Source organism: Xenia sp. Carnegie-2017, unplaced genomic scaffold (genome assembly GCF_021976095.1).
Source record: "Xenia sp. Carnegie-2017 unplaced genomic scaffold, XeniaSp_v1 HiC_scaffold_3, whole genome shotgun sequence".
Classification (NCBI taxonomy): Eukaryota; Metazoa; Cnidaria; class Anthozoa; order Malacalcyonacea; family Xeniidae; genus Xenia; species Xenia sp. Carnegie-2017.
This window is the reverse complement of record NW_025813493.1, coordinates 8,393,899-8,417,561: the sequence shown is the minus strand read 5'-3', so window position 1 is coordinate 8,417,561 and position 23,663 is coordinate 8,393,899. Positions and strand designations below refer to the sequence as shown.

At 31.1% G+C, this 23,663-nt stretch overlaps 1 protein-coding gene across 1 annotated transcript in view; it reads left to right on the top strand.

Moving 5' to 3' along the window:
- LOC124455104 (mucin-3A-like) overlaps window positions 1–23,663 on the top strand; it is a 40,509-nt gene that overhangs the window by 4,179 nt on the left and 12,667 nt on the right. Inside the window, exons 8-40 of the mRNA XM_047005838.1 lie at window positions 2,250–2,279; window positions 2,610–2,666; window positions 3,163–3,471; window positions 3,925–4,161; window positions 4,568–4,597; window positions 4,927–4,983; window positions 5,488–5,796; window positions 6,249–6,485; window positions 6,892–6,921; window positions 7,251–7,307; window positions 7,804–8,112; window positions 8,565–8,801; window positions 9,208–9,237; window positions 9,567–9,623; window positions 10,119–10,427; window positions 10,880–11,116; window positions 11,516–11,545; window positions 12,422–12,730; window positions 13,072–13,107; window positions 13,183–13,419; window positions 13,825–13,854; window positions 14,183–14,239; window positions 15,489–15,725; window positions 16,131–16,160; window positions 16,490–16,546; window positions 17,795–18,031; window positions 18,438–18,467; window positions 18,797–18,853; window positions 20,084–20,320; window positions 20,727–20,756; window positions 22,396–22,632; window positions 23,039–23,068; window positions 23,398–23,454. Coding sequence (XP_046861794.1) covers window positions 2,250–2,279; window positions 2,610–2,666; window positions 3,163–3,471; window positions 3,925–4,161; window positions 4,568–4,597; window positions 4,927–4,983; window positions 5,488–5,796; window positions 6,249–6,485; window positions 6,892–6,921; window positions 7,251–7,307; window positions 7,804–8,112; window positions 8,565–8,801; window positions 9,208–9,237; window positions 9,567–9,623; window positions 10,119–10,427; window positions 10,880–11,116; window positions 11,516–11,545; window positions 12,422–12,730; window positions 13,072–13,107; window positions 13,183–13,419; window positions 13,825–13,854; window positions 14,183–14,239; window positions 15,489–15,725; window positions 16,131–16,160; window positions 16,490–16,546; window positions 17,795–18,031; window positions 18,438–18,467; window positions 18,797–18,853; window positions 20,084–20,320; window positions 20,727–20,756; window positions 22,396–22,632; window positions 23,039–23,068; window positions 23,398–23,454 — 4,470 coding nt within the window. The remainder of the gene's footprint in view (window positions 1–2,249; window positions 2,280–2,609; window positions 2,667–3,162; window positions 3,472–3,924; window positions 4,162–4,567; window positions 4,598–4,926; window positions 4,984–5,487; window positions 5,797–6,248; window positions 6,486–6,891; window positions 6,922–7,250; window positions 7,308–7,803; window positions 8,113–8,564; window positions 8,802–9,207; window positions 9,238–9,566; window positions 9,624–10,118; window positions 10,428–10,879; window positions 11,117–11,515; window positions 11,546–12,421; window positions 12,731–13,071; window positions 13,108–13,182; window positions 13,420–13,824; window positions 13,855–14,182; window positions 14,240–15,488; window positions 15,726–16,130; window positions 16,161–16,489; window positions 16,547–17,794; window positions 18,032–18,437; window positions 18,468–18,796; window positions 18,854–20,083; window positions 20,321–20,726; window positions 20,757–22,395; window positions 22,633–23,038; window positions 23,069–23,397; window positions 23,455–23,663) is intronic.

The following is a 23,663-nucleotide window of genomic DNA, read 5'->3' as shown; positions in this document are numbered from 1 at the left end:
AGACTTCAAACCATGCAAGTTTATTGTAACCCTTTACCCATCTCCACATCAGTGCCAGCAAATTCACCTTTTGAGAAAAAACTCAAAATTTTTTTCTGCCAAAGGTTAAGCAAAAATTATCAGAGTGAAAATTTGCAGTTAAGGATAGCTTAATGCCATAAATGTTTATTAGGCATCTCACTTGACTATTATTTTCTGCAAGGTGTGCTATATAGCAATCACTACTACCATTGTATTATCAAATACAAACAGAATGTAACCAACATGTCTTTAATTATATAATTACATGAATGTTAAAATTGGTTCATGTGTCATGCTTACTGCTTATGATAAATATATTTTCATATGATCAAAGCTCGTTTAAATGTAAATGTGAAATAATTTAGTTTAGAAATTATAATAATCATCAGAAAAATTACCTAGTGATCATGAAAAATACTTTGCTGTTTTGCCAAATTTCAAAGTTTATCTGCATACATAGGAAGACATTTTTACTTTATAGGAAATGCTTTTTATACATCAATAGCCCTTTGGAATTTATGGCAAACAATCTTTTATGAGCCGTAGATTAACACACCTTTACATGTCTACATGAGGTGTTCAGTTAGAAAAGGGGACAATATGTGACATGGGACAACATTTCATGTATGTGAAATACTCAGGTTTAACACCATTCCAGTCAAATTGTCAAAATAAAAAGCTTCATGGATCAGAAGACTCAAAATCACAGGTTATAGTAAACAACTTCTCATGTAATCAATGTTAGTTTTCTCAGATCTTAAACAATATGTAGTATAACTGTATAATGATTGAATGATCAATGATCATAAACTGAAAAGCCCCAAACATTCGTTTATGATAAAGTAAATAATAGTATGGCGCCTTATGGCTACAGATTTTTTGTCCATTGAAATATATTTGCAGGAATGTAGGATTTCGCTGCCATATAACGGCTACGATTCCCCAAGCACTAAAGAAATCATAGTTAAAAGTCCTTCATCAACAACGATTTTAGAAGCATCAATCTGCTTACCATACGCCATATTAACATAAATCGCATCACACACTCGCATAAATTGACTTTGATATATTAGATTCATGCTTACACGTCAGTTGTCCTTTACTTACGATTTTGGATGTAAATTTCTGCTGATAAAACTCAAAACAATGTTGGCTTGCTTTTTAACATCAAGGACTGAAATGTCGCTCGCGAGATCGTCTTTGCCAAGCATTTACAATTCATCCATAAATTTTTCGCCCTCTTGAAAAAATTCACAGTTTGGACAGCAGCATTCATGTCAATATATGAATTTGTAAAAGATTTCCATAAATTCCATCTGAAGCTCGAATTCCTATCATGCTTATAAAAATTACAATGAAACGATCAAACATTCAATTCAGACAGTGAGCTTGACTATGTTAGTTCAGTTGGCTATCAGTCGAAATCCGTCAAACCAATCACAATAAAACAAAAATTCAAATGAACCAATTGTAAGATAGCAATTGGACTCCCTTATACGTCCGGCCACCCTTATTATCAGTCGAGGCCATTCCAGAATGTCCACTGATCTGGCCATTGACCAATAAAATAAGCGTTTTTGGCGCTCATAGACTCCTTTATCCGTCGAACCAGTCAAGCCACCCCGCTTATCAGTCAGTTATTCCAGGTCAATTAAAATCAACTGATCTGGTTACCAAGGAGATATTCATTGGATTAGTCATTAGTTTTCAATAATAAATAAAGCTGGATTTTATCACGAAGTAAAAGCGATAATAAACTAAGAATAATTAATGATTTTTAACTAATATGAATAGGTAATTTTTGAATTTCAAACATCAGTCGCACGACGGATTTGACATACTCTAGATCCGCCCCTGGAGATCATTCCAGACTGTCCACTGATCTGGCTATTGACCAATAAAATAAGCGTTTTTGACGTTCATAGACTCCTTTATCCGTCGAACCAGTCAAGCCAGCCAGCTTATCAAAGGGTTATTCCAGGTCAATTAAAATTCAACTGATCTGGTTAACAGCAAGATATTCATTGGATTAGTAATTAGTTTTCCATAATAAATAATGCGGGATTTTTATGTAGAAGTAAATGGGATAAGAAAATAAGAATAATTAATGATTTTTTAATTAATATGAATAGGTAATTTTTGGAATTTCAAACATCAGTCGCGCGACGGATTTGACATACTCTAGATCCGCCCCTGTATTCAGCCCTCTTGTTTTTTCTTTCTTTCAGAACAGTACAGTACAACAAGTACAACACCAGGTAAGATGCACACGATTAAAGAACTTGTGTAGTATATGCGTTAAGAAAAAAAGTTTGTTTTTAATGGATTTCTGTCACGATAATTAGCTAATTGCCTTTCTTACAGTTAATCTATAATATGGAAGTGCTTTCACCAAACTCATAAATTTTTATAGTTACTTTCAAATTACGTTTAAGTGGTGTAATAGTTGTTTGAACGCTAATCCATTTAGTGAACATATTATTTCCTCCATCGAATGAGCTTAGAAACGAACAACTAAACGTTAAAACGTATTATAAAATATTTAATATGAAATTATCTGTATATATTATACATTTTATTTTATTTAGCTATATTAAAAACAATAATACCAAAGATAAAAACAACAAGTAAACCTACACAAACAGGTAATACGGAATATAGGAATATAAGAAATCTATTGCCCCTACTATCATCTGTGAAATAAAATCGAGTTTCAATCTAGGTAATTATTAATCGTCAGTATACCAAGCTGCGAACAAAAATACAATTGTTCTTTCAAAACTTTAATGAATTTATTTGCATTGACTAACTATTCTAGGAAAAATTTTCCAACAAACTTCTGTAATAATTGTAACTATTCTAAAACGACTTTCTTTGAACAGTTTTTTCACAAGCAACTTTTTGCATGGATGACTGTTTTACAAACATTTATACCACGAGCATTCGTCTCACAAAGAACTGAATCATTGACATCTGTTTAATCATTAACAATGCCATCATCAACTCACTTATCACTGTCTATCTTATTAAAAAACACCAGCTTCAACTGCTGTACCACGTACAGCAATAGGATATCAGTTGTTTAATTTATGCCAAACTTTAAAATATTATTAATGTTACAATGATGTTGTTCTTTCTCAGGTATCAATGAAACTATTTTAATACCGCTCCTTATAAACGAAACAAAGTTTTCTTCAACATCACCGCCAGTGAAATTAACTAGCAAAGGACAAACAGCTTTTCCGCAAACAACTGTTGAAATAACAGCTGCTCCAATAACTACTAACACTTCAACAGATATTTTACGAGCAATTGTCCCATCGAAGATTTTGTCATCATCGCTCATCAAACTTCCCCCTATTACAACAAATGTATCATCAACAACTGATGAAACAACAGCTATCTTGTCACTAAACGTTTCTTCAACTGCTGCCTCACTTAAACCATCAAGTAACTATAAATTATTTTTCTTTTTGATCTAGATGTAGGTAACAATTAACCGTCAGTGTGCCAAGCTGTAAATAGCTTAAAATACGATTACTCTTTCACAACGTTATTATATGCATACACTACATATTGCACAAACAGTTTTCCAAACAACTGCTGTCTTAATTACAGCTATTCCACCAGCAACCTCTTTCGAACAGTTTATTCACAAGTAAATTTCTAATGGATGAATGCGCTACAAACATCTATGTCTCACAAATATTTGTCGCACAAACTGAATCGTTGAAATCTGTTTCATTAATAACAATACCTTGAACATTTTTTATCTCTGTCTATATTTTTTAGAAACACTATCATCAAATGGTGTCCCACATACACCAAATAAATATCAGTTGTTTTATTTTTACAAAATATAAAAACATTATTAATGCTGCAATGTTGTTTTTCTTTCTCCAGGTATCAATGAAACGACCGTCAGCCCACTCCTTATAAACGAAACTAAGTTTTCTTCTACATCAGTGCCAGTACTAAGATTCACTACCTTTCCAAAATCTATTTTACAAACGTCGAGGATATCGCCAACATTGCTTTCCGACCTTTCCACTATTACAACAGCTGTCTCATCAACAATTTTCACAAAAAATATCTCGTCAGTTAATGTTTCTTCAAAAGCTGTCTCAGTCACACCTTCAAGTAAGTATCAGTTATTTTTCATTTATCTGTGTAAGAAGAGGAAATACGATAGCAGAGGGTTTTTACTCCTTAAGAAATAGAAAAAGTTTTCCTCGTCGATATAGAGTTATTAAACTAGGCGGGAAAGTAATTTTTTCTAGCATCGATTTTCATAATAAGATAAATATATTTTTGCCATTTAAATATGTGATCGTGAATTTTGTCCAATGATTTATCTCCTTAAAAGTAGTTATACTGAAAGCCAAACTAGTCCTCGTAACGATACAACTAATTCGTATTTACTAAATCACAAACTTTAGTTTTTCTCGAATAATTTTTTTTAAACTATTTTTATTCACTGATGTCAACAATTTTGATTAATGTCGTAAAAATTTCTATTCAGCCCTCTTGTTTTTTCTTTCTTCAGAACAGTACAGTACAACAAGTACAACACCAGGTAAGATGCAAACGATAAAAGTACTTGTGTAATATATGCATGAAGAAAAAAATTTGTTTTTAATGCATTTCTGTCACGATAATTAGCTAATTGCCTTTCTTACAGTTAATCTATAATATAGAAGTGCTTTCACCAAACTCATAAATTTTTATAGTTACTTTCAAATTACGTTTAAGTGGTGTAATAGTTGTTTGAACGCTAATCCATTTAGTGAACATGTTATTTCCTCAATCGAATGAGCTTAGAAACGAACAACTAAACGTTAAAACGTATTATAAAATATTTAATATGAAATTATCTGTATATATTATACATTTTATTTTATTTAGCTATATTAAAAACAATAATACCAAAGATAAAAGCAACAAGTAAACCTACACAAACAGGTAATACGGAATATAAGAATATAAGAAATCTATTGCCCCTACTATCATCTGTGAAATAAAATCGAGAAATCGAGTTTCGATCCAGGTAATTATTAATCGTCAGTATACCAAGCTGCGAACAAAAATACAATTGCTCTTTCAAAACTTTAATGAATTTGTTTGCATTGACTAACTATTGTAGGAAAAATTTTCCCACAAACTTCTGTAATAATTGTAACTATTTTATCACAACTTTCTTCGAACAGTTTTTGCACAAGCAACTTTTTGCATGGATGACTGTTTTACTAACATTTATACCACGAGCATTCGTCTCACAAAGAACTGAAAAATTGAAATCTGTTTAATCATTAACAATGATATCATCAACTCACTTATCACTGTCTATCTTTTTAAAAAACACCAGCTTCAATTGCTATACCACCTACACCAATTAGATATCAGTTGTTTACATTATGCAAAAATATAAAATATTATTAATGATACAATGATGTTGTTCTTTCTCAGGTATCAATGAAACTATTTTAATCCCGCTCCTTATAAACGAAACCAAGTTTTCTTCAACATCACCGCCAGTGAAATTAACTAGAAAAGGACAAACAGCTTTTCCACAAACAACTGTTGAAATAACAGCTCCTCCAATAACTACTAAGTCTTCAACAGATATTTTACGAGCAATTGTCCCATCGAAGATTTTGTCATCATTGCTCATTGAACTTCCCTCTATTACAACATCTGTGTCATCAACAACTGATGAAACAACAATTATCTCGTCAGTAAACGTTTCTTCAACTGTTGCCTCACTTACACCTTCAAGTAACTATAAATTATTTTTCTTTTCGATCTAGATGTAGGAAAAAACTAACCGTCAGTGTGTCAAGCTTTAAATAGCTAAAAATACGATTATTCATTCACAACGTTATTATATGCATACACTACATATTGCACAAACAGTTTTCCAAACAACTGCTGTCTTAATTACAGCTATTCCACCAGCGACTTCTTTCGAACAATTTATTCACAAGCAAATTTCTAATGGATGATTGCGCTACAAACATTTATGTCTCACAAATAATTGTCGCACAAACTGAATCATTGAAATCTGTTTCATTAATAACAATGCCTTCATCATTTTTTATCTCTGTCTTTATTTTTTAAAAACACTTTCTTCAAATGGTATCACACATACACGAAGTAAAAATCAGTTGTTTTATTTTACAAAATATAAAAACAAAATTAATGCTGCAATGTTGTTTTTCTTTCTCCAGGTATCAATGAAACGACCGTCAGCCCACTCCTTATAAACGAAACTAAGTTTTCTTCTACATCAGTGCCAGTACTAAGATTCACCACCTTTCCAAAATCAATTTTACAAACGTCGAGGATATTGCCAACATCGCTTTCCGACCTTTCCTCTATTACAACAGCTGTCTCATCAACAATTTTCGCAAAAAATATCTCATCAGTTAATGTTTCTTCAAAAGCTGTCTCAGTCACACCTTCAAGTAAGTATCAGTTATTTTTCATTTATCTATGTAAGAAGAAGAAATACGATAGCAGAGGGTTTTTACTCCTTAAGAAATAGAAAAAGTTTTCCTCGTCGATATAGAGTTATTAAACTAGGCGGGAAAATAATTTTTTCTAGCATCGATTTTCATAATAAGATAAATATATTTCTGCCATTTAAATATGTGATCGTGAATTTTGTCCAATGATTTATCTCCTTAAAATTAGTTATACTCAAAGCCAAACTAGTCCTCGTAACGATACAACTAATTCGTATTTACTAAATCACAAACTTTAGTTTTTCTCGAATAGTTTTTTTTAAACTATTTTTATTCACTGATGTCAACAATTTTGATTAATGTCGTAAAAATTTCTATTTAGCCCTCATGTTTTTTCTTTCTTCAGAACAGTACAGTACAACAAGTACAACACCAGGTAAGATGCACACGATAAAAGTACTTGTGTAATATATGCATGAAGAAAAAAATTTGTTTTTAATGGATTTCTGTCACGATAATTAGCTAATTGCCTTTCTTACAGTTAATCTATAATATAGAAGTGCTTTCACCAAACTCATAAATTTTTGTAGTTACTTTCAAATTACGTTGAAGTGGTGTAATAGTTGTTTGAACGCTAATCCATTTAGTGAACATGTTATTTCCTCCATCGAATGAGCTTAGAAACGAACAACTAAACGTTAAAACGTATTATAAAATATTTAATATGAAATTATCTGTATATATTATACATTTTATTTTATTTAGCTATATTAAAAACAATAATACCAAAGATAAAAACAACAAGTAAACCTACACAAACAGGTAATACGGAATATAAGAATATAAGAAATCTATTGCCCCTACTATCATCTGTGAAATAAAATCGAGTTTCAATCTAGGTAATTATTAATCGTCAGTATACCAAGCTGCGAACAAAAATACAATTGCTCTTTCAAAACTTTAATGAATTTATTTGCATTGACTAACTATTGTAGGAAAAATTTTCCAACAAACTTCTGTAATAATTGTAACTATTCTAAAACGACTTTCTTTGAACAGTTTTTTCACAAGCAACTTTTTGCATGGATGACTGCTTTACAAACATTTATACCACGAGCATTCGTCTCACAAAGAACTGAATCATTGACATCTGTTTAATCATTAACAATGCCATCATCAACTCACTTATCACTGTCTATCTTATTAAAAAACACCAGCTTCAACTGCTGTACCACGTACAGCAATAGGATATCAGTTGTTTAATTTATGCGAAACTTTAAAATATTATTAATGTTACAATGATGTTGTTCTTTCTCAGGTATCAATGAAACTATTTTAATACCGCTCCTTATAAACGAAACCAAGTTTTCTTCAACATCACCGCCAGTGAAATTAACTAGCAAAGGACAAACAGCTTTTCCGCAAACAACTGTTGAAATAACAGCTCCTCCAATAACTACTAACACTTCAACAGATATTTTACGAGCAATTGTCCCATCGAAGATTTTGTCATCATCGCTCATCGAACTTCCCCCTATTACAACAAATGTATCATCAACAACTGATGAAACAACAACTATCTTGTCAGTAAACGTTTCTTCAACTGCTGCCTCACTTAAACCTTCAAGTAACTATAAATTATTTTTCTTTTCGATCTAGATGTAGGAAAAAACTAACCGTCAGTGTGTCAAGCATTAAATAGCTAAAAATACGAATATTCATTCACAACGTTATTATATGCATAGACTACATATTGCAAAAACTGTTTTCCAACAAACTGCTTTCATAATTACAGCTATTCACCAGTGACCTCTTTCGAAAAGTTTATTCACAAGCAAATTTCTAATGGATGACTGCGCGATAAACATCTATGTCTCTCAAATATTTGTCAAACAAACTGAATCATTGAAATCTGTGTCATTAATAACAATGCCTTCAACATTTTTTATCTCTGTCTATATTTTTTAGAAACACTATCATCAAATGGTGTCCCACATACACCAAATAAATATCAGTTGTTTTATTTTTACAAGATATAAAAACATTATTAATGCTGCAATGTTGTTTTTCTTTCTCCAGGTATCAATGAAACGACCGTCAGCCCACTCCTTATAAACGAAACTAAGTTTTCTTCTACATCAGTGCCGGTACTAAGATTCACTACATTTCCAAAATCTATTTTACAAACGTCGAGGATTTTGCCAACATCGCTTTCCGACCTTTCCACTATTACAACAGCTGTCTCATCAACAATTTTCGCAAAAAATATCTCGTCAGTTAATGTTTCTTCAAAAGCTGTCTCAGTCACACCTTCAAGTAAGTATCAGTTATTTTTCATTTATCTATGTAGGAAGAAATAATACGATAGCAGAGGGTTTTTACTTCTTAAGAAATAGAAAAAATTTTCCTCGTCGATATAGAGTTATTAAACTACGCGGGAAAGTAATTTTTTCTAGCATCGATTTTCATAATAAGATAAATATACTTCTGCCATTAAAATATGTGATCGTGAATTTTGTCCCATGATTTATCTCCTTAAAAGTAGTTATACTCAAAGCCCAACTAGTCCATGTAACGATACAACTAATTCGTATTTACTAAATCACAAACTTTAGTTTTTCTCGAATAATTTTATTTAAACTATGTTTATTCACTGATGTCAACAATTTTGATAAATGTCGTAAAAATTTCTATTCAGCCCTCTTGATTTTTCTTTCTTCAGAACAGTACAGTACAACAAGTACAACACCAGGTAAGATACACACGATAAAAGTACTTGTGTAATATATGCATGAAGAAAAAAATTTGTTTTTAATGCATTTCTGTCACGATAATTAGCTAATTGCCTTTCTTACAGTTAATCTATAATATGGAAGTGCTTTCACCAAACTCATAAATTTTTATAGTTACTTTCAAATTACGTTTAAGTGGTGTAATAGTTGTTTGAACGCTAATCCATTTAGTGAACATGTTATTTCCTCCTTCGAATGAGCTTAGAAACGAACAACTAAACGTTAAAATGTATTATAAAATATTTAATATGAAATTATCTGTATATATTATACATTTTATTTTATTTAGCCATATTAACAACAATAATACCAGTGATAAAAACAACAAGTAAACCTAAACAAACAGGTAATACGGAATATAAGAATATAAGAAATCTATTGCCCTTACTATCATCAGTGAAATAAAATCGAGTATCAATCCATGTAATTATTAATCGTCAGTATACCAAGCTGCGAACAAAAATACAATTGCACTTTCAAAACTTTAATGAATTTATTTGCATTGACTAACTACTATAGGAAAAATTTCCAACAAACTTCTGTAATAATTGTAACTATTCTAAGACGACTTTCTTTGAACAGTTTTTTCACAAGCAACTTTTTGCATGGATGACTGTTTTACAAACATTTATACCACGAGCATTCGTCTCACAAAGAGCTGAATCATTGACATCTGTTTAATCATTAACAATGCCATCATCAACTCCCTTTTCACTGTCTATCTTTTTAAAAAACACCAGCTTCAACTGCTGTACCACGTACACCAATAAGATATCAGTTGTTTAATTTATGCCAAACTTTAAAATATTATTAATGTTACAATGATGTTGTTCTTTCTCAGGTATCAATGAAACTATTTTAATACCGCTCCTTATAAACGAAACCAAGTTTTCTTCAACATCACCGCCAGTGAAATTAACTAGCAAAGGACAAACAGCTTTTCCGCAAACAACTGTTGAAATAACAGCTCCTCCAATAACTACTAACACTTCAACAGATATTTTACGAGCAATTGTCCCATCGAAGATTTTGTCATCATCGCTCATGGAACTTTCCCCTATTACAACAACTGTATCATCAACAACTGATGAAACAACAACTATCTTGTCAGTAAACGTTTCTTCAACTGCTGCCTCACTTAAACCATCAAGTAACTATAAATTATTTTTCTTTTCGATCTAGATGTAAGTAACAACTAACCGTCAGTGTGCCAAGCTGTAAATAGCTAAAAATACGATTACTCTTTCACAACGTTATTACATGCATACACTACATATTGCACAAACAGTTTTCCAAACAACTGCTGTCTTAATTACAGCTATTCACCAGCGACCTCTTTCGTAATGTTTATTCACAAGCAAATTTCTAATGGATGACTGCGCTACAAACATTTATGTCTCACAAATATTTGTCGCACAAACTGAATCATTGAAATCTGTTTCATTAATAACAATGCCTTCAACATTTTTTATCTCTGTCTATATTTTTTAGAAACACTATCATCAAATGGTGTCCCACAGACACCAAATAAATATCAGTTGTTTTATTTTTACAAAATATAAAAACATTATTAATGCTGCAATGTTGTTTTTCTTTCTCCAGGTATCAATGAAACGACCGTCAGCCCACTCCTTATAAACGAAACTAAGTTTTCCTCTACATCAGTGCCAGTACTAAGATTCACTACCTTTCCAAAATCAATTTTACAAACGTCGAGGATTTTGTCAACATCGCTTTCCGACCTTTCCTCTATTACAACAGCTGTCTCATCAACAATTCTCTCAAAAAATATCTCATCAGTTAATGTTTCTTCAAAAGCTGTCTCAGTAACACCTTCAAGTAAGTATCAGTTATTTTTCATTTATCTATGTAAGAATAAGAAATAGGATAGCAGAGGGTTTTACTCCTTAAGAAATAGAAAAGTTTTCCTCGTCGATATAGAGTTATTAAACTACGCGGGAAAGTAATTTTTCTAGCATCGATTTTCATAATAAGATAAATATATTTCTGCCATTAAAATATGTGATCGTGAATTTTGTCAATGATTTATCTCCTTAAAATTAGTTATACTCAAAGCCAAACTAGTCCTTGTAACGATACAACTAATTCGTATTTACTAAATCACAAACTTTAGTTTTTCTGAATAATTTTATTTAAACTATGTTTATTCACTGATGTCAACAATTTTGATAATGTCGTAAAATTTCTATTCAGCCCTCTTGATTTTTCTTTCTTCAGAACAGTACAGTACAACAAGTACAACACCAGGTAAGATGCACACGATAAAAGTACTTGTGTAATATATGCATGAAGAAAAAAATTTGTTTTTAATGCATTTCTGTCACGATAATTAGCTAATTGCCTTTCTTACAGTTAATCTATAATATGGAAGTGCTTTCACCAAACTCATAAATTTTTATAGTTACTTTCAAATTACGTTTAAGTGGTGTAATAGTTGTTTGAACGCTAATCCATTTAGTGAACATGTTATTTCCTCCTTCGAATGAGCTTAGAAACGAACAACTAAACGTTAAAATGTATTATAAAATATTTAATATGAAATTATCTGTATATATTATACATTTTATTTTATTTAGCCATATTAAAACAATAATACCAGTGATAAAACAACAAGTAAACCTAAACAAACAGGTAATACGGAATATAGGAATATAAGAAATCTATTGCCCCTACTATCATCAGTGAAATAAAATCGAGTATCAATCCAGGTAATTATTAATCGTCAGTATACCAAGCTGCGAACAAAAATACAATTGCACTTTCAAAACTTTAATGAATTTATTTGCATTGACTAACTATTGTAGGAAAAATTTTCCAACAAACTTCTGTAATAATTGTAACTATTCTAAAACGACTTTCTTTGAACAGTTTTTCACAAGCAACTTTTGCATGGATGACTGTTTTACAAACATTTATACCACGAGCATTCGTCTCACAAAGAACTGAATCATTGACATCTGTTTAATCATTAACAATGCCATCATCAACTCACTTATCACTGTCTATCTTTTAAAAACACCAGCTTCAACTGCTGTACCACGTACACCAATAAGATATCAGTTGTTTAATTTATGCCAAACTTTAAAATATTATTAATGTTACAATGATGTTGTTCTTTCTCAGGTATCAATGAAACTATTTTAATACCGCTCCTTATAAACGAAACCAAGTTTTCTTCAACATCACCGCCAGTGAAATTAACTAGCAAAGGACAAACAGCTTTTCCACAAACAACTGTTGAAATAACAGCTGTTCCAATAACTACTAACACTTCAACAGATATTTTACGAGCAATTGTCCCATCGAAGATTTTGTCATCATCGCTCATCGAACTTCCCCCTATTACAACAACTGTATCATCAACAACTGATGAAACAACAACTATCTTGTCAGTAAACGTTTCTTCAACTGTTGCCTCACTTACACCTTCAAGTAACTATAAATTATTTTTCTTTTCGATCTAGATGTAGGAAAAAACTAACCGTCAGTGTGTCAAGCATTAAATAGCTAAAAATACGAATATTCATTCACAACGTTATTATATGCATAGACTACATATTGCAAAAAACTGTTTTCCAACAAACTGCTTTCATAATTACAGCTATTCACCAGTGACCTCTTTCGAAAAGTTTATTCACAAGCAAATTTCTAATGGATGACTGCGCGATAAACATCTATGTCTCACAAATATATGTCGCACAAACTGAATCATTGAAATCTGTCTCACTAATAACAATGCCTTCAACATTTTTTTTCTCTGTTATATTTTTTAGAAACACTATCATCAAATGGTGTCCCACATACACCAAATAAATATCAGTTGTTTTATTTTTACAAAATATAAAAACATTATTCATGCTGCAATGTTGTTTTTCTTTCTCCAGGTATCAATGAAACGACCGTCAGCCCACTCCTTATAAACGAAACTAAGTTTTCTTCTACATCAGTGCCGGTACTAAGATTCACTACATTTCCAAAATCTATTTTACAAACGTCGAGGATTTTGCCAACATCGCTTTCCGACCTTTCCACTATTACAACAGCTGTCTCATCAACAATTTTCGCAAAAAATATCTCGTCAGTTAATGTTTCTTCAAAAGCTGTCTCAGTCACACCTTCAAGTAAGTATCAGTTATTTTTCATTTATCTATGTAGGAAGAAGAAATACGATAGCAGAGGGTTTTTACTCCTTAAGAAATAGAAAAAGTTTTCCTCGTCGATATAGAGTTATTAAACTACGCGGGAAAGTAATTTTTTCTAGCATCGATTTTCATAATAAGATAAATATATTTCTGCCATTAAAATATGTGATCGTGAATTTTGTCCCATGATTTATCTCCTTAAAAGTAGTTATACTCGAAACCAAACTAGTCCATGTAACGATACAACTAATTCGTATTTACTAAATCACAAACTTTAGTTTTTCTGAATAATTTTATTTAAACTATGTTTATTCACTGATGTCAACAATTTTGATAAATGTCGTAAAAATTTCTATTCAGCCCTCTTGATTTTTCTTTCTTCAGAACAGTACAGTACAACAAGTACAACACCAGGTAAGATACACACGATAAAAGTACTTGTGTAATATATGCATGAAGAAAAAAATTTGTTTTTAATGCATTTCTGTCACGATAATTAGCTAATTGCCTTTCTTACAGTTAATCTATAATATGGAAGTGCTTTCACCAAACTCATAAATTTTATAGTTACTTTCAAATTACGTTTAAGTGGTGTAATAGTTCTTTGAACGCTAATCCATTTAGTGAACATGTTATTTCCTCCTTCGAATGAGCTTAGAAACGAACAACTAAACGTTAAAATGTATTATAAAATATTTAATATGAAATTATCTGTATATATTATACATTTTATTTTATTTAGCCATAGCAACAACAATAATACCAGTGATAAAAACAACAAGTAAACCTAAACAAACAGGTAATACAGAATATAGGAATATAAGAAATCTATTGCCCCTACTATCATCAGTGAAATAAAATCGAGTATCAATCCAGGTAATTATTAATCGTCAGTATACCAAGCTGCGAACAAAAATACAATTGCACTTTCAAAACTTTAATGAATTTATTTGCATTGACTAACTATTGTAGGAAAAATTTCCATCAAACTTCTGTAATAATTGTAACTATTCTAAAACGACTTTCTTTGAACAGTTTTTTCACAAGTAACTTTTTGCATGGATGACTGTTTTACAAACATTTATACCACGAGAATTCGTCTCACAAAGAACTGAATCATTGACATCTGTTTAATCATTAACAATGCCATCATCAACTCCCTTTTCACTGTCTATCTTTTTAAAAAACACCAGCTTCAACTGCTGTACCACGTACACCAATAAGATATCAGTTGTTTAATTTATGCCAAACTTTAAAATATTATTAATGTTACAATGATGTTGTTCTTTCTCAGGTATCAATGAAACTATTTTAATACCGCTCCTTATAAACGAAACCAAGTTTTCTTCAACATCACCGCCAGTGAAATTAACTAGCAAAGGACAAACAGCTTTTCCACAAACAACTGTTGAAATAACAGCTGCTCCAATAACTACTAACACTTCAACAGATATTTTACGAGCAATTGTCCCATCGAAGATTTTGTCATCATCGCTCATCGAACTTCCCCTATTACAACAACTGTATCATCAACAACTGATGAAACAACAACTATCTTGTCAGTAAACGTTTCTTCAACTGCTGCCTCACTTAAACCTTCAAGTAACTATAAATTATTTTTCTTTTCGATCTAGATGTAGGTAAAACTAACCGTCAGTGTGCCAAGCTTTAAATAGCTAAAAATACGATTATTCATTCACAACGTTATTATATGCATACACTACATATTGCAAAACTGTTTTCCAAACAACTGCTGTCTTAATTACAGCTATTCACCAGCGACCTCTTTCGAACAGTTTATTCACAAGCAAATTTCTAATGGATGACTGCGCTACAAACATCTATGTCTCACAAATATTGTCGCACAAACTGAATCATTGAAATCTGTTTCATTAATAACAATGCCTTCAACATTTTTATCTCTGTCTATATTTTTAGAAACACTATCATCAAATGGTGTCCCACATACACCAAGTAAATATCAGTTGTTTTATTTTACAAAATATAAAAACAAAATTAATGCTGCAATGTTGTTTTTCTTTCTCCAGGTATCAATGAAACGACCGTCAGCCCACTCCTTATAAACGAAACTAAGTTTTCTTCTACATCAGTGCCGGTACTAAGATTCACTACATTTCCAAAATCTATTTTACAAACGTCGAGGATTTTGCCAACATCGCTTTCCGACCTTTCCACTATTACAACAGCTGTCTCATCAACAATTTTCGCAAAAAATATCTCGTCAGTTAATGTTTCTTCAAAAGCTGTCTCAGTCACACCTTCAAGTAAGTATCAGTTATTTTTCATTTATCTATGTAGGAAGAAGAAATACGATAGCAGAGGGTTTTTACTCCTTAAGAAATAGAAAAAGTTTTCCTCGTCGATATAGAGTTATTAAACTACGCGGGAAAGTAATTTTTTCTAGCATCGATTTTCATATTAAGATAAATATACTTCTGCCATTAAAATATGTGATCGTGAATTTTGTCCCATGATTTATCTCCTTAAAAGTAGTTATACTCAAAGCCCAACTAGTCCATGTAACGATACAACTAATTCGTATTTACTAAATCACAAACTTTAGTTTTTCATGAATAATTTTATTTAAACTATGTTTATTCACTGATGTCAACAATTTTGATAAGTGTCGTAAAAATTTCTATTCAGCCCTCTTGATTTTTCTTTTTCAGAACAGTACAGTACAACAAGTACAACACCAGGTAAGATACACACGATAAAAGTACTTGTGTAATATATGCATGAAGAAAAAAATTTGTTTTTAATGCATTTCTGTCACGATAATTAGCTAATTGCCTTTCTTACAGTTAATCTATAATATGGAAGTGCTTTCACCAAACTTATAAATTTTTATAGTTACTTTCAAATTACGTTTAAGTGGTGTAATAGTTCTTTGAACGCTAATCCATTTAGTGAACATGTTATTTCCTCCTTCGAATGAGCTTAGAAACGAACAACTAAACGTTAAAATGTATTATAAAATATTTAATATGAAATTATCTGTATATATTATACATTTTATTTTATTTAGCCATATTAACAACAATAATACCAGTGATAAAAACAACAAGTAAACCTAAACAAACAGGTAATACGGAATATAAGAATATAAGAAATCTATTGCCCTACTATCATCAGTGAAATAAAATCGAGTATCAATCCAGGTAATTATTAATCGTCCGTATACCAAGCTGCGAACAAAAATACAATTGCACTTTCAAAACTTTAATGAATTTATTTGCATTGACTAACTATTGTAGGAAAAATTTTCCAACAAACTTCTGTAATAATTGTAACTATTCTAAAACGACTTTCTTTGAACAGTTTTTCACAAGCAACTTTTGCATGGATGACTGTTTTACAAACATTTATACCACGAGCATTCGTCTCACAAAGAACTGAATCATTGACATCTGTTTAATCATTAACAATGCCATCATCAACTCACTTATCACTGTCTATCTTTTAAAAACACCAGCTTCAACTGCTGTACCACGTACACCAATAAGATATCAGTTGTTTAATTTATGCCAAACTTTAAAATATTATTAATGTTACAATGATGTTGTTCTTTCTCAGGTATCAATGAAACTATTTTAATACCGCTCCTTATAAACGAAACCAAGTTTTCTTTAACATCACCGCCAGTGAAATTAACTAGCAAAGGACAAACAGCTTTTCCACAAACAACTGTTGAAATAACAGCTGTTCCAATAACTACTAACACTTCAACAGATATTTTACGAGCAATTGTCCCATCGAAGATTTTGTCATCATCGCTCATCGAACTTCCCCTATTACAACAACTGTATCATCAACAACTGATGAAACAACAACTATCTTGTCAGTAAACGTTTCTTCAACTGCTGCCTCACTTACACCTTCAAGTAACTATAAATTATTTTTCTTTTCGATCTAGATGTAGGAAAAAACTAACCGTCAGTGTGTCAAGCATTAAATAGCTAAAAATACGAATATTCATTCACAACGTTATTATATGCATAGACTACATATTGCAAAAACTGTTTTCCAACAAACTGCTTTCATAATTACAGCTATTCACCAGTGACCTCTTTCGAAAAGTTTATTCACAAGCAAATTTCTAATGGATGACTGCGCTATAAACATCTATGTCTCACAAATATTGTCGCACAAACTGAATCATTGAAATCTGTTTCATTAATAACAATGCCTTCAACATTTTTTCTCTGTCTATATTTTTTAGAAACACTATCATCAAATGGTGTCCCACATACACCAAATAAATATCAGTTGTTTTATTTTTACAAAATATAAAAACATTATTCATGCTGCAATGTTGTTTTTCTTTCTCCAGGTATCAATGAAACGACCGTCAGCCCACTCCTTATAAACGAAACTAAGTTTTCTTCTACATCAGTGCCGGTACTAAGATTCACTACATTTCCAAAATCTATTTTACAAACGTCGAGGATTTTGCCAACATCGCTTTCCGACCTTTCCACTATTACAACAGCTGTCTCATCAACAATTTTCGCAAAAAATATCTCGTCAGTTAATGTTTCTTCAAAAGCTGTCTCAGTCACACCTTCAAGTAAGTATCAGTTATTTTTCATTTATCTATGTAGGAAGAAGAAATACGATAGCAGAGGGTTTTTACTCCTTAAGAAATAGAAAAAGTTTTCCTCGTCGATATAGAGTTATTAAACTACGCGGGAAAGTAATTTTTTCTAGCATCGATTTTCATAATAAGATAAATATATTTCTGCCATTAAAATATGTGATCGTGAATTTTGTCCCATGATTTATCTCCTTAAAAGTAGTTATACTCGAAACCAAACTAGTCCATGTAACGATACAACTAATTCGTATTTACTAAATCACAAACTTTAGTTTTTCTCGAATAATTTTATTTAAACTATGTTTATTCACTGATGTCAACAATTTTGATAAATGTCGTAAAAATTTCTATTCAGCCCTCTTGATTTTTCTTTCTTCAGAACAGTACAGTACAATAAGTACAACACCAGGTAAGATACACACGATAAAAGTACTTGTGTAATATATGCATGAAGAAAAAAATTTGTTTTTAATGCATTTCTGTCACGATAATTAGCTAATTGCCTTTCTTACAGTTAATCTATAATATGGAAGTGCTTTCACCAAACTCATAAATTTTTATAGTTACTTTCAAATTACGTTTAAGTGGTGTAATAGTTGTTTGAACGCTAATCCATTTAGTGAACATGTTATTTCCTCCTTCGAATGAGCTTAGAAACGAACAACTAAACGTTAAAATGTGTTATAAAATATTTAATATGAAATTATCTGTATATATTATACATTTTATTTTATTTAGCCATATTAACAACAATAATACCAGTGATAAAAACAACAAGTAAACCTAAACAAACAGGTAATACGGAATATAAGAATATAAGAAATCTATTGCCCTTACTATCATCAGTGAAATAAAATCGAGTATCAATCCAGGTAATTATTAATCGTCCGTATACCAAGCTGCAAACAAAAATACAATTGCACTTTCAAAACTTTAATGAATTTATTTGCATTGACTAACTATTGTAGGAAAAATTTTCCAACAAACTTCTGTAATAATTGTAACTATTCTAAAACGACTTTCTTTGAACAGTTTTTTCACAAGTAACTTTTTGCATGGATGACTGTTTTACAAACATTTATACCACGAGAATTCGTCTCACAAAGAACTGAATCATTGACATCTGTTTAATCATTAACAATGCCATCATCAACTCACTTATCACTGTCTATATTTTAAAAAACACCAGCTTCAACTGCTGTACCACGTACACCAATAAGATATCAGTTGTTTAATTTATGCCAAACTTTAAAATATTATTAATGTTATAATGATGTTGTTCTTTCTCAGGTATCAATGAAACTATTTTCATACCGCTCCTTATAAACGAAACCAAGTTTTCTTCAACATCACCGCAAGTGAAATAACTAGCAAAGGACAAACAGCTTTTCCACAAACAACTGATGAAATAACAGCTGTTCCAATAACTACTAACACTTCAACAGATATTTTACGAGCAATTGTCCCATCGAAGATTTTGTCATCATCGCTCATCGAACTTCCCCCTATTACAACAACTGTATCATCAACAACTGATGAAACAACAACTATCTTGTCAGTAAACGTTTCTTCAACTGTTGCCTCACTTACACCTTCAAGTAACTATAAATTATTTTTCTTTTCGATCTAGATGTAGGAAAAAACTAACCGTCAGTGTGTCAAGCTTTAAATAGCTAAAAATACGGTCATTCATTCACAACGTTATTATATGCATAGACTACACCTGTTTTCCAACAAACTGCTTTCATAATTACAGCTATTCACCAGCGACCTCTTTCGAAAAGTTTATTCACAAGCAAATTTCTAATGGATGACTGCGCTATAAACATCTATGTCTCACAAATATTGTGTCATTGAAATCTGTTTCATTAATAACAATGCCTTCAACATTTTTATCTCTGTCTATATTTTTAGAAACACTATCATCAAATGGTGTCCCACATACACCAAGCAAATATCAGTTGTTTTATTTTTACAAAATATAAAAACATCATTAATGCTGCAATGTTGTTTTTCTTTCTCCAGGTATCAATGAAACGACCGTCAGCCCACTCCTTATAAACGAAACTAAGTTTTCTTCTACATCAGTGCCAGTACTAAGATTCACTACCTTTCCAAAATCTACTTTACAAACGTCGAGGATTTTGCCAACATCGCTTTCCGACCTTTCCACGATCACAACAGCTGTCTCACCAACAATTTTCGCAAAAAATATCTCGTCAGTTAATGTTTCTTCAAAAGCTGTCTCAGTCACACCTTCAAGTAAGTATCAGTTATTTTTCATTTATCTATGTAAGAAGAAGAACTACGATAGCAGAGGGTTTTTACTCCTTAAGAAATAGAAAAAGTTTTCCTTGTCGATATAGAGTTATTAAACTACGCGGGAAAGTAATTTTTTCTAGCATCGATTTTCATAATAAGATAAATATATTCCTGCCAATAAAATATGTGATCGTGAATTTTGTCCCATGATTTATCTCCTTAAAAGTAGTTATACTCGAAACCAAACTAGTCCATGTAACGATACAACTAATTCGTATTTACTAAATCACAAACTTTAGTTTTTTTCGAATAATTTTATTTAAACTATGTTTATTCACTGATGTCAACAATTTTGATAAATGTCGTAAAAATTTCTATTCAGCCCTCTTGATTTTTCTTTCTTCAGAACAGTACAGTACAACAAGTACAACACCAGGTAAGATGCACACGATAAAAGTACTTGTGTAATATATGCATGAAGAAAAAAATTTGTTTTTAATGCATTTCTGTCACGATAATTAGCTAATTGCCTTTCTTACAGTTAATCTATAATATGGAAGTGCTTTCACCAAACTCATAAATTTTTATAGTTATTTTCAAATTACGTTTAAGTGGTGTAATAGTTGTTTGAACGCTAATCCATTTAGTGAACATGTTATTTCCTCCTTCGAATGAGCTTAGAAACGAACAACTAAACGTTAAAATGTGTTATAAAATATTTAATATGAAATTATCTGTATATATTATACATTTTATTTTATTTAGCCATATTAACAACAATAATACCAGTGATAAAAACAACAAGTAAACCTAAACAAACAGGTAATACGGAATATAAGAATATAAGAAATCTATTGCCCTTACTATCATCAGTGAAATAAAATCGAGTATCAATCCAGGTAATTATTAATCGTCAGTATACCAAGCTGCGAACAAAAATACAATTGCACTTTCAAAACTTTAATGAATTTATTTGCATTGACTAACTATTGTAGGAAAAATTTCCAACAAACTTCTGTAATAATTGTAACTATTCTAAGACGATTTTCTTTGAACAGTTTTTTCACAAGCAACTTTTTGCATGGATGACTGTTTTACAAACATTTATACCACGAGCATTCGTCTCACAAAGAACTGAATCATTGACATCTGTTTAATCATTAACAATGCCATCATCAACTCACTTATCACTGTCTATCTTTTAAAAACACCAGCTTCAACTGCTGTACCACGTACACCAATAAGATATCAGTTGTTTAATTTATGCCAAACTTTAAAATATTATTAATGTTACAATGATGTTGTTCTTTCTCAGGTATCAATGAAACTATTTTAATACCGCTCCTTATAAACGAAACCAAGTTTTCTTCAACATCACCGCCAGTGAAATTAACTAGCAAAGGACAAACAGCTTTTCCACAAACAACTGTTGAAATAACAGCTGCTCCAATAACTACTAACTCTTCAACAGATATTTTACGAGCAATTGTCCCATCGAAGATTTTGTCATCATCGCTCATGGAACTTCCCCTATTACAACAACTGTATCATCAACAACTGATGAAACAACAACTATCTTGTCAGTAAACGTTTCTTCAACTGCTGCCTCACTTAAACCATCAAGTAACTATAAATTATTTTTCTTTTCGATCTAGATGTAAGTAACAACTAACCGTCAGTGTGCCAAGCTGTAAATAGCTAAAAATACGATTACCCTTTCACAACGTTATTATATGCATACACTACATATTGCAAAAACTGTTTTCCAAACAACTGCTGTCTTAATTACAGCTATTCCACCAGCGACTTCTTTCGAACAGTTTATTCACAAGCAAATTTCTAATGGATGATTGCGCTACAAACATCTATGAGTCACAAATAGTTGTCGCACAAACTGAATCATTGAAATCTGTTTCATTAATAACAATGCTTTCATCAATTTTTGTCTCTGTCTTTATTATTTAAAACACTATCTTCATATGGTGTCCCACATACACCAAGTAAATATCAGTTGTTTTATTTTTACAAAATATAAAAACATCATTAATGCTGCAATGTTGTTTTTCTTTCTCCAGGTATCAATGAAACGACCGTCAGCCCACTCCTTATAAACGAAACTAAGTTTTCCTCTACATCAGTGCCAGTACTAAGATTCACTACCTTTCCAAAATCAATTTTACAAACGTCGAGGATTTTGTCAACATCGCTTTCCGACCTTTCCTCTATTACAACAGCTGTCTCATCAACAATTCTCTCAAAAAATATCTCATCAGTTAATGTTTCTTCAAAAGCTGTCTCAGTAACACCTTCAAGTAAGTATCAGTTATTTTTCATTTATCTATGTAAGAATAAGAAATAGGATAGCAGAGGGTTTTTATTAGTTACGAAATATAAAAAGTTTTCCTTGTCGATATAGAGTTATTAAACTACGCTGGAAAGTAATTTTTTCTAGCATCGATTTTCATAATAAGATAAATATATTTCTGCCATTAAAATATGTGATCGTGAATTTTGTCATATGATTTATCTCCTTAAAATTAGTTATACTCAAAGCCAAACTAGTCCTTGTAACGATACAACTAATTCGTATTTACTAAATCACAAACTTTAGTTTTTCATGAATAATTTTATTTAAACTATGTTTATTCACTGATGTCAACAATTTTGATAAGTGTCGTAAAAATTTCTATTCAGCCCTCTTGATTTTTCTTTCTTCAGAACAGTACAGTACAACAAGTACAACACCAGGTAAGATACACACGATAAAAGTACTTGTGCAATATATGCATGAAGAAAAAAATTTGTTTTTAATGCATTTCTGTCACGATAATTAGCTAATTGCCTTTCTTACAGTTAATCTATAATATGGAAGTGCTTTCACCAAACTTATAAATTTTTATAGTTACTTTCAAATTACGTTTATGTGGTGTAATAGTTCTTTGAACGCTAATCCATTTAGTGAACATGTTATTTCCTCCTTCGAATGAGCTTAGAAACGAACAACTAAACGTTAAAATGTATTATAAAATATTTAATATGAAATTATCTGTATATATTATACATTTTATTTTATTTAGCCATAGCAACAACAATAATACCAGTGATAAAAACAACAAGTAAACCTAAACAAACAGGTAATACAGAATATAGGAATATAAGAAATCTATTGCCCCTACTATCATCAGTGAAATAAAATCGAGTATCAATCCAGGTAATTATTAATCGTCCGTATACCAAGCTGCGAACAAAAATACAATTGCACTTTCAAAACTTTAATGAATTTATTTGCATTGACTAACTATTGTAGGAAAAATTTTCCAACAAACTTCTGTAATAATTGTAA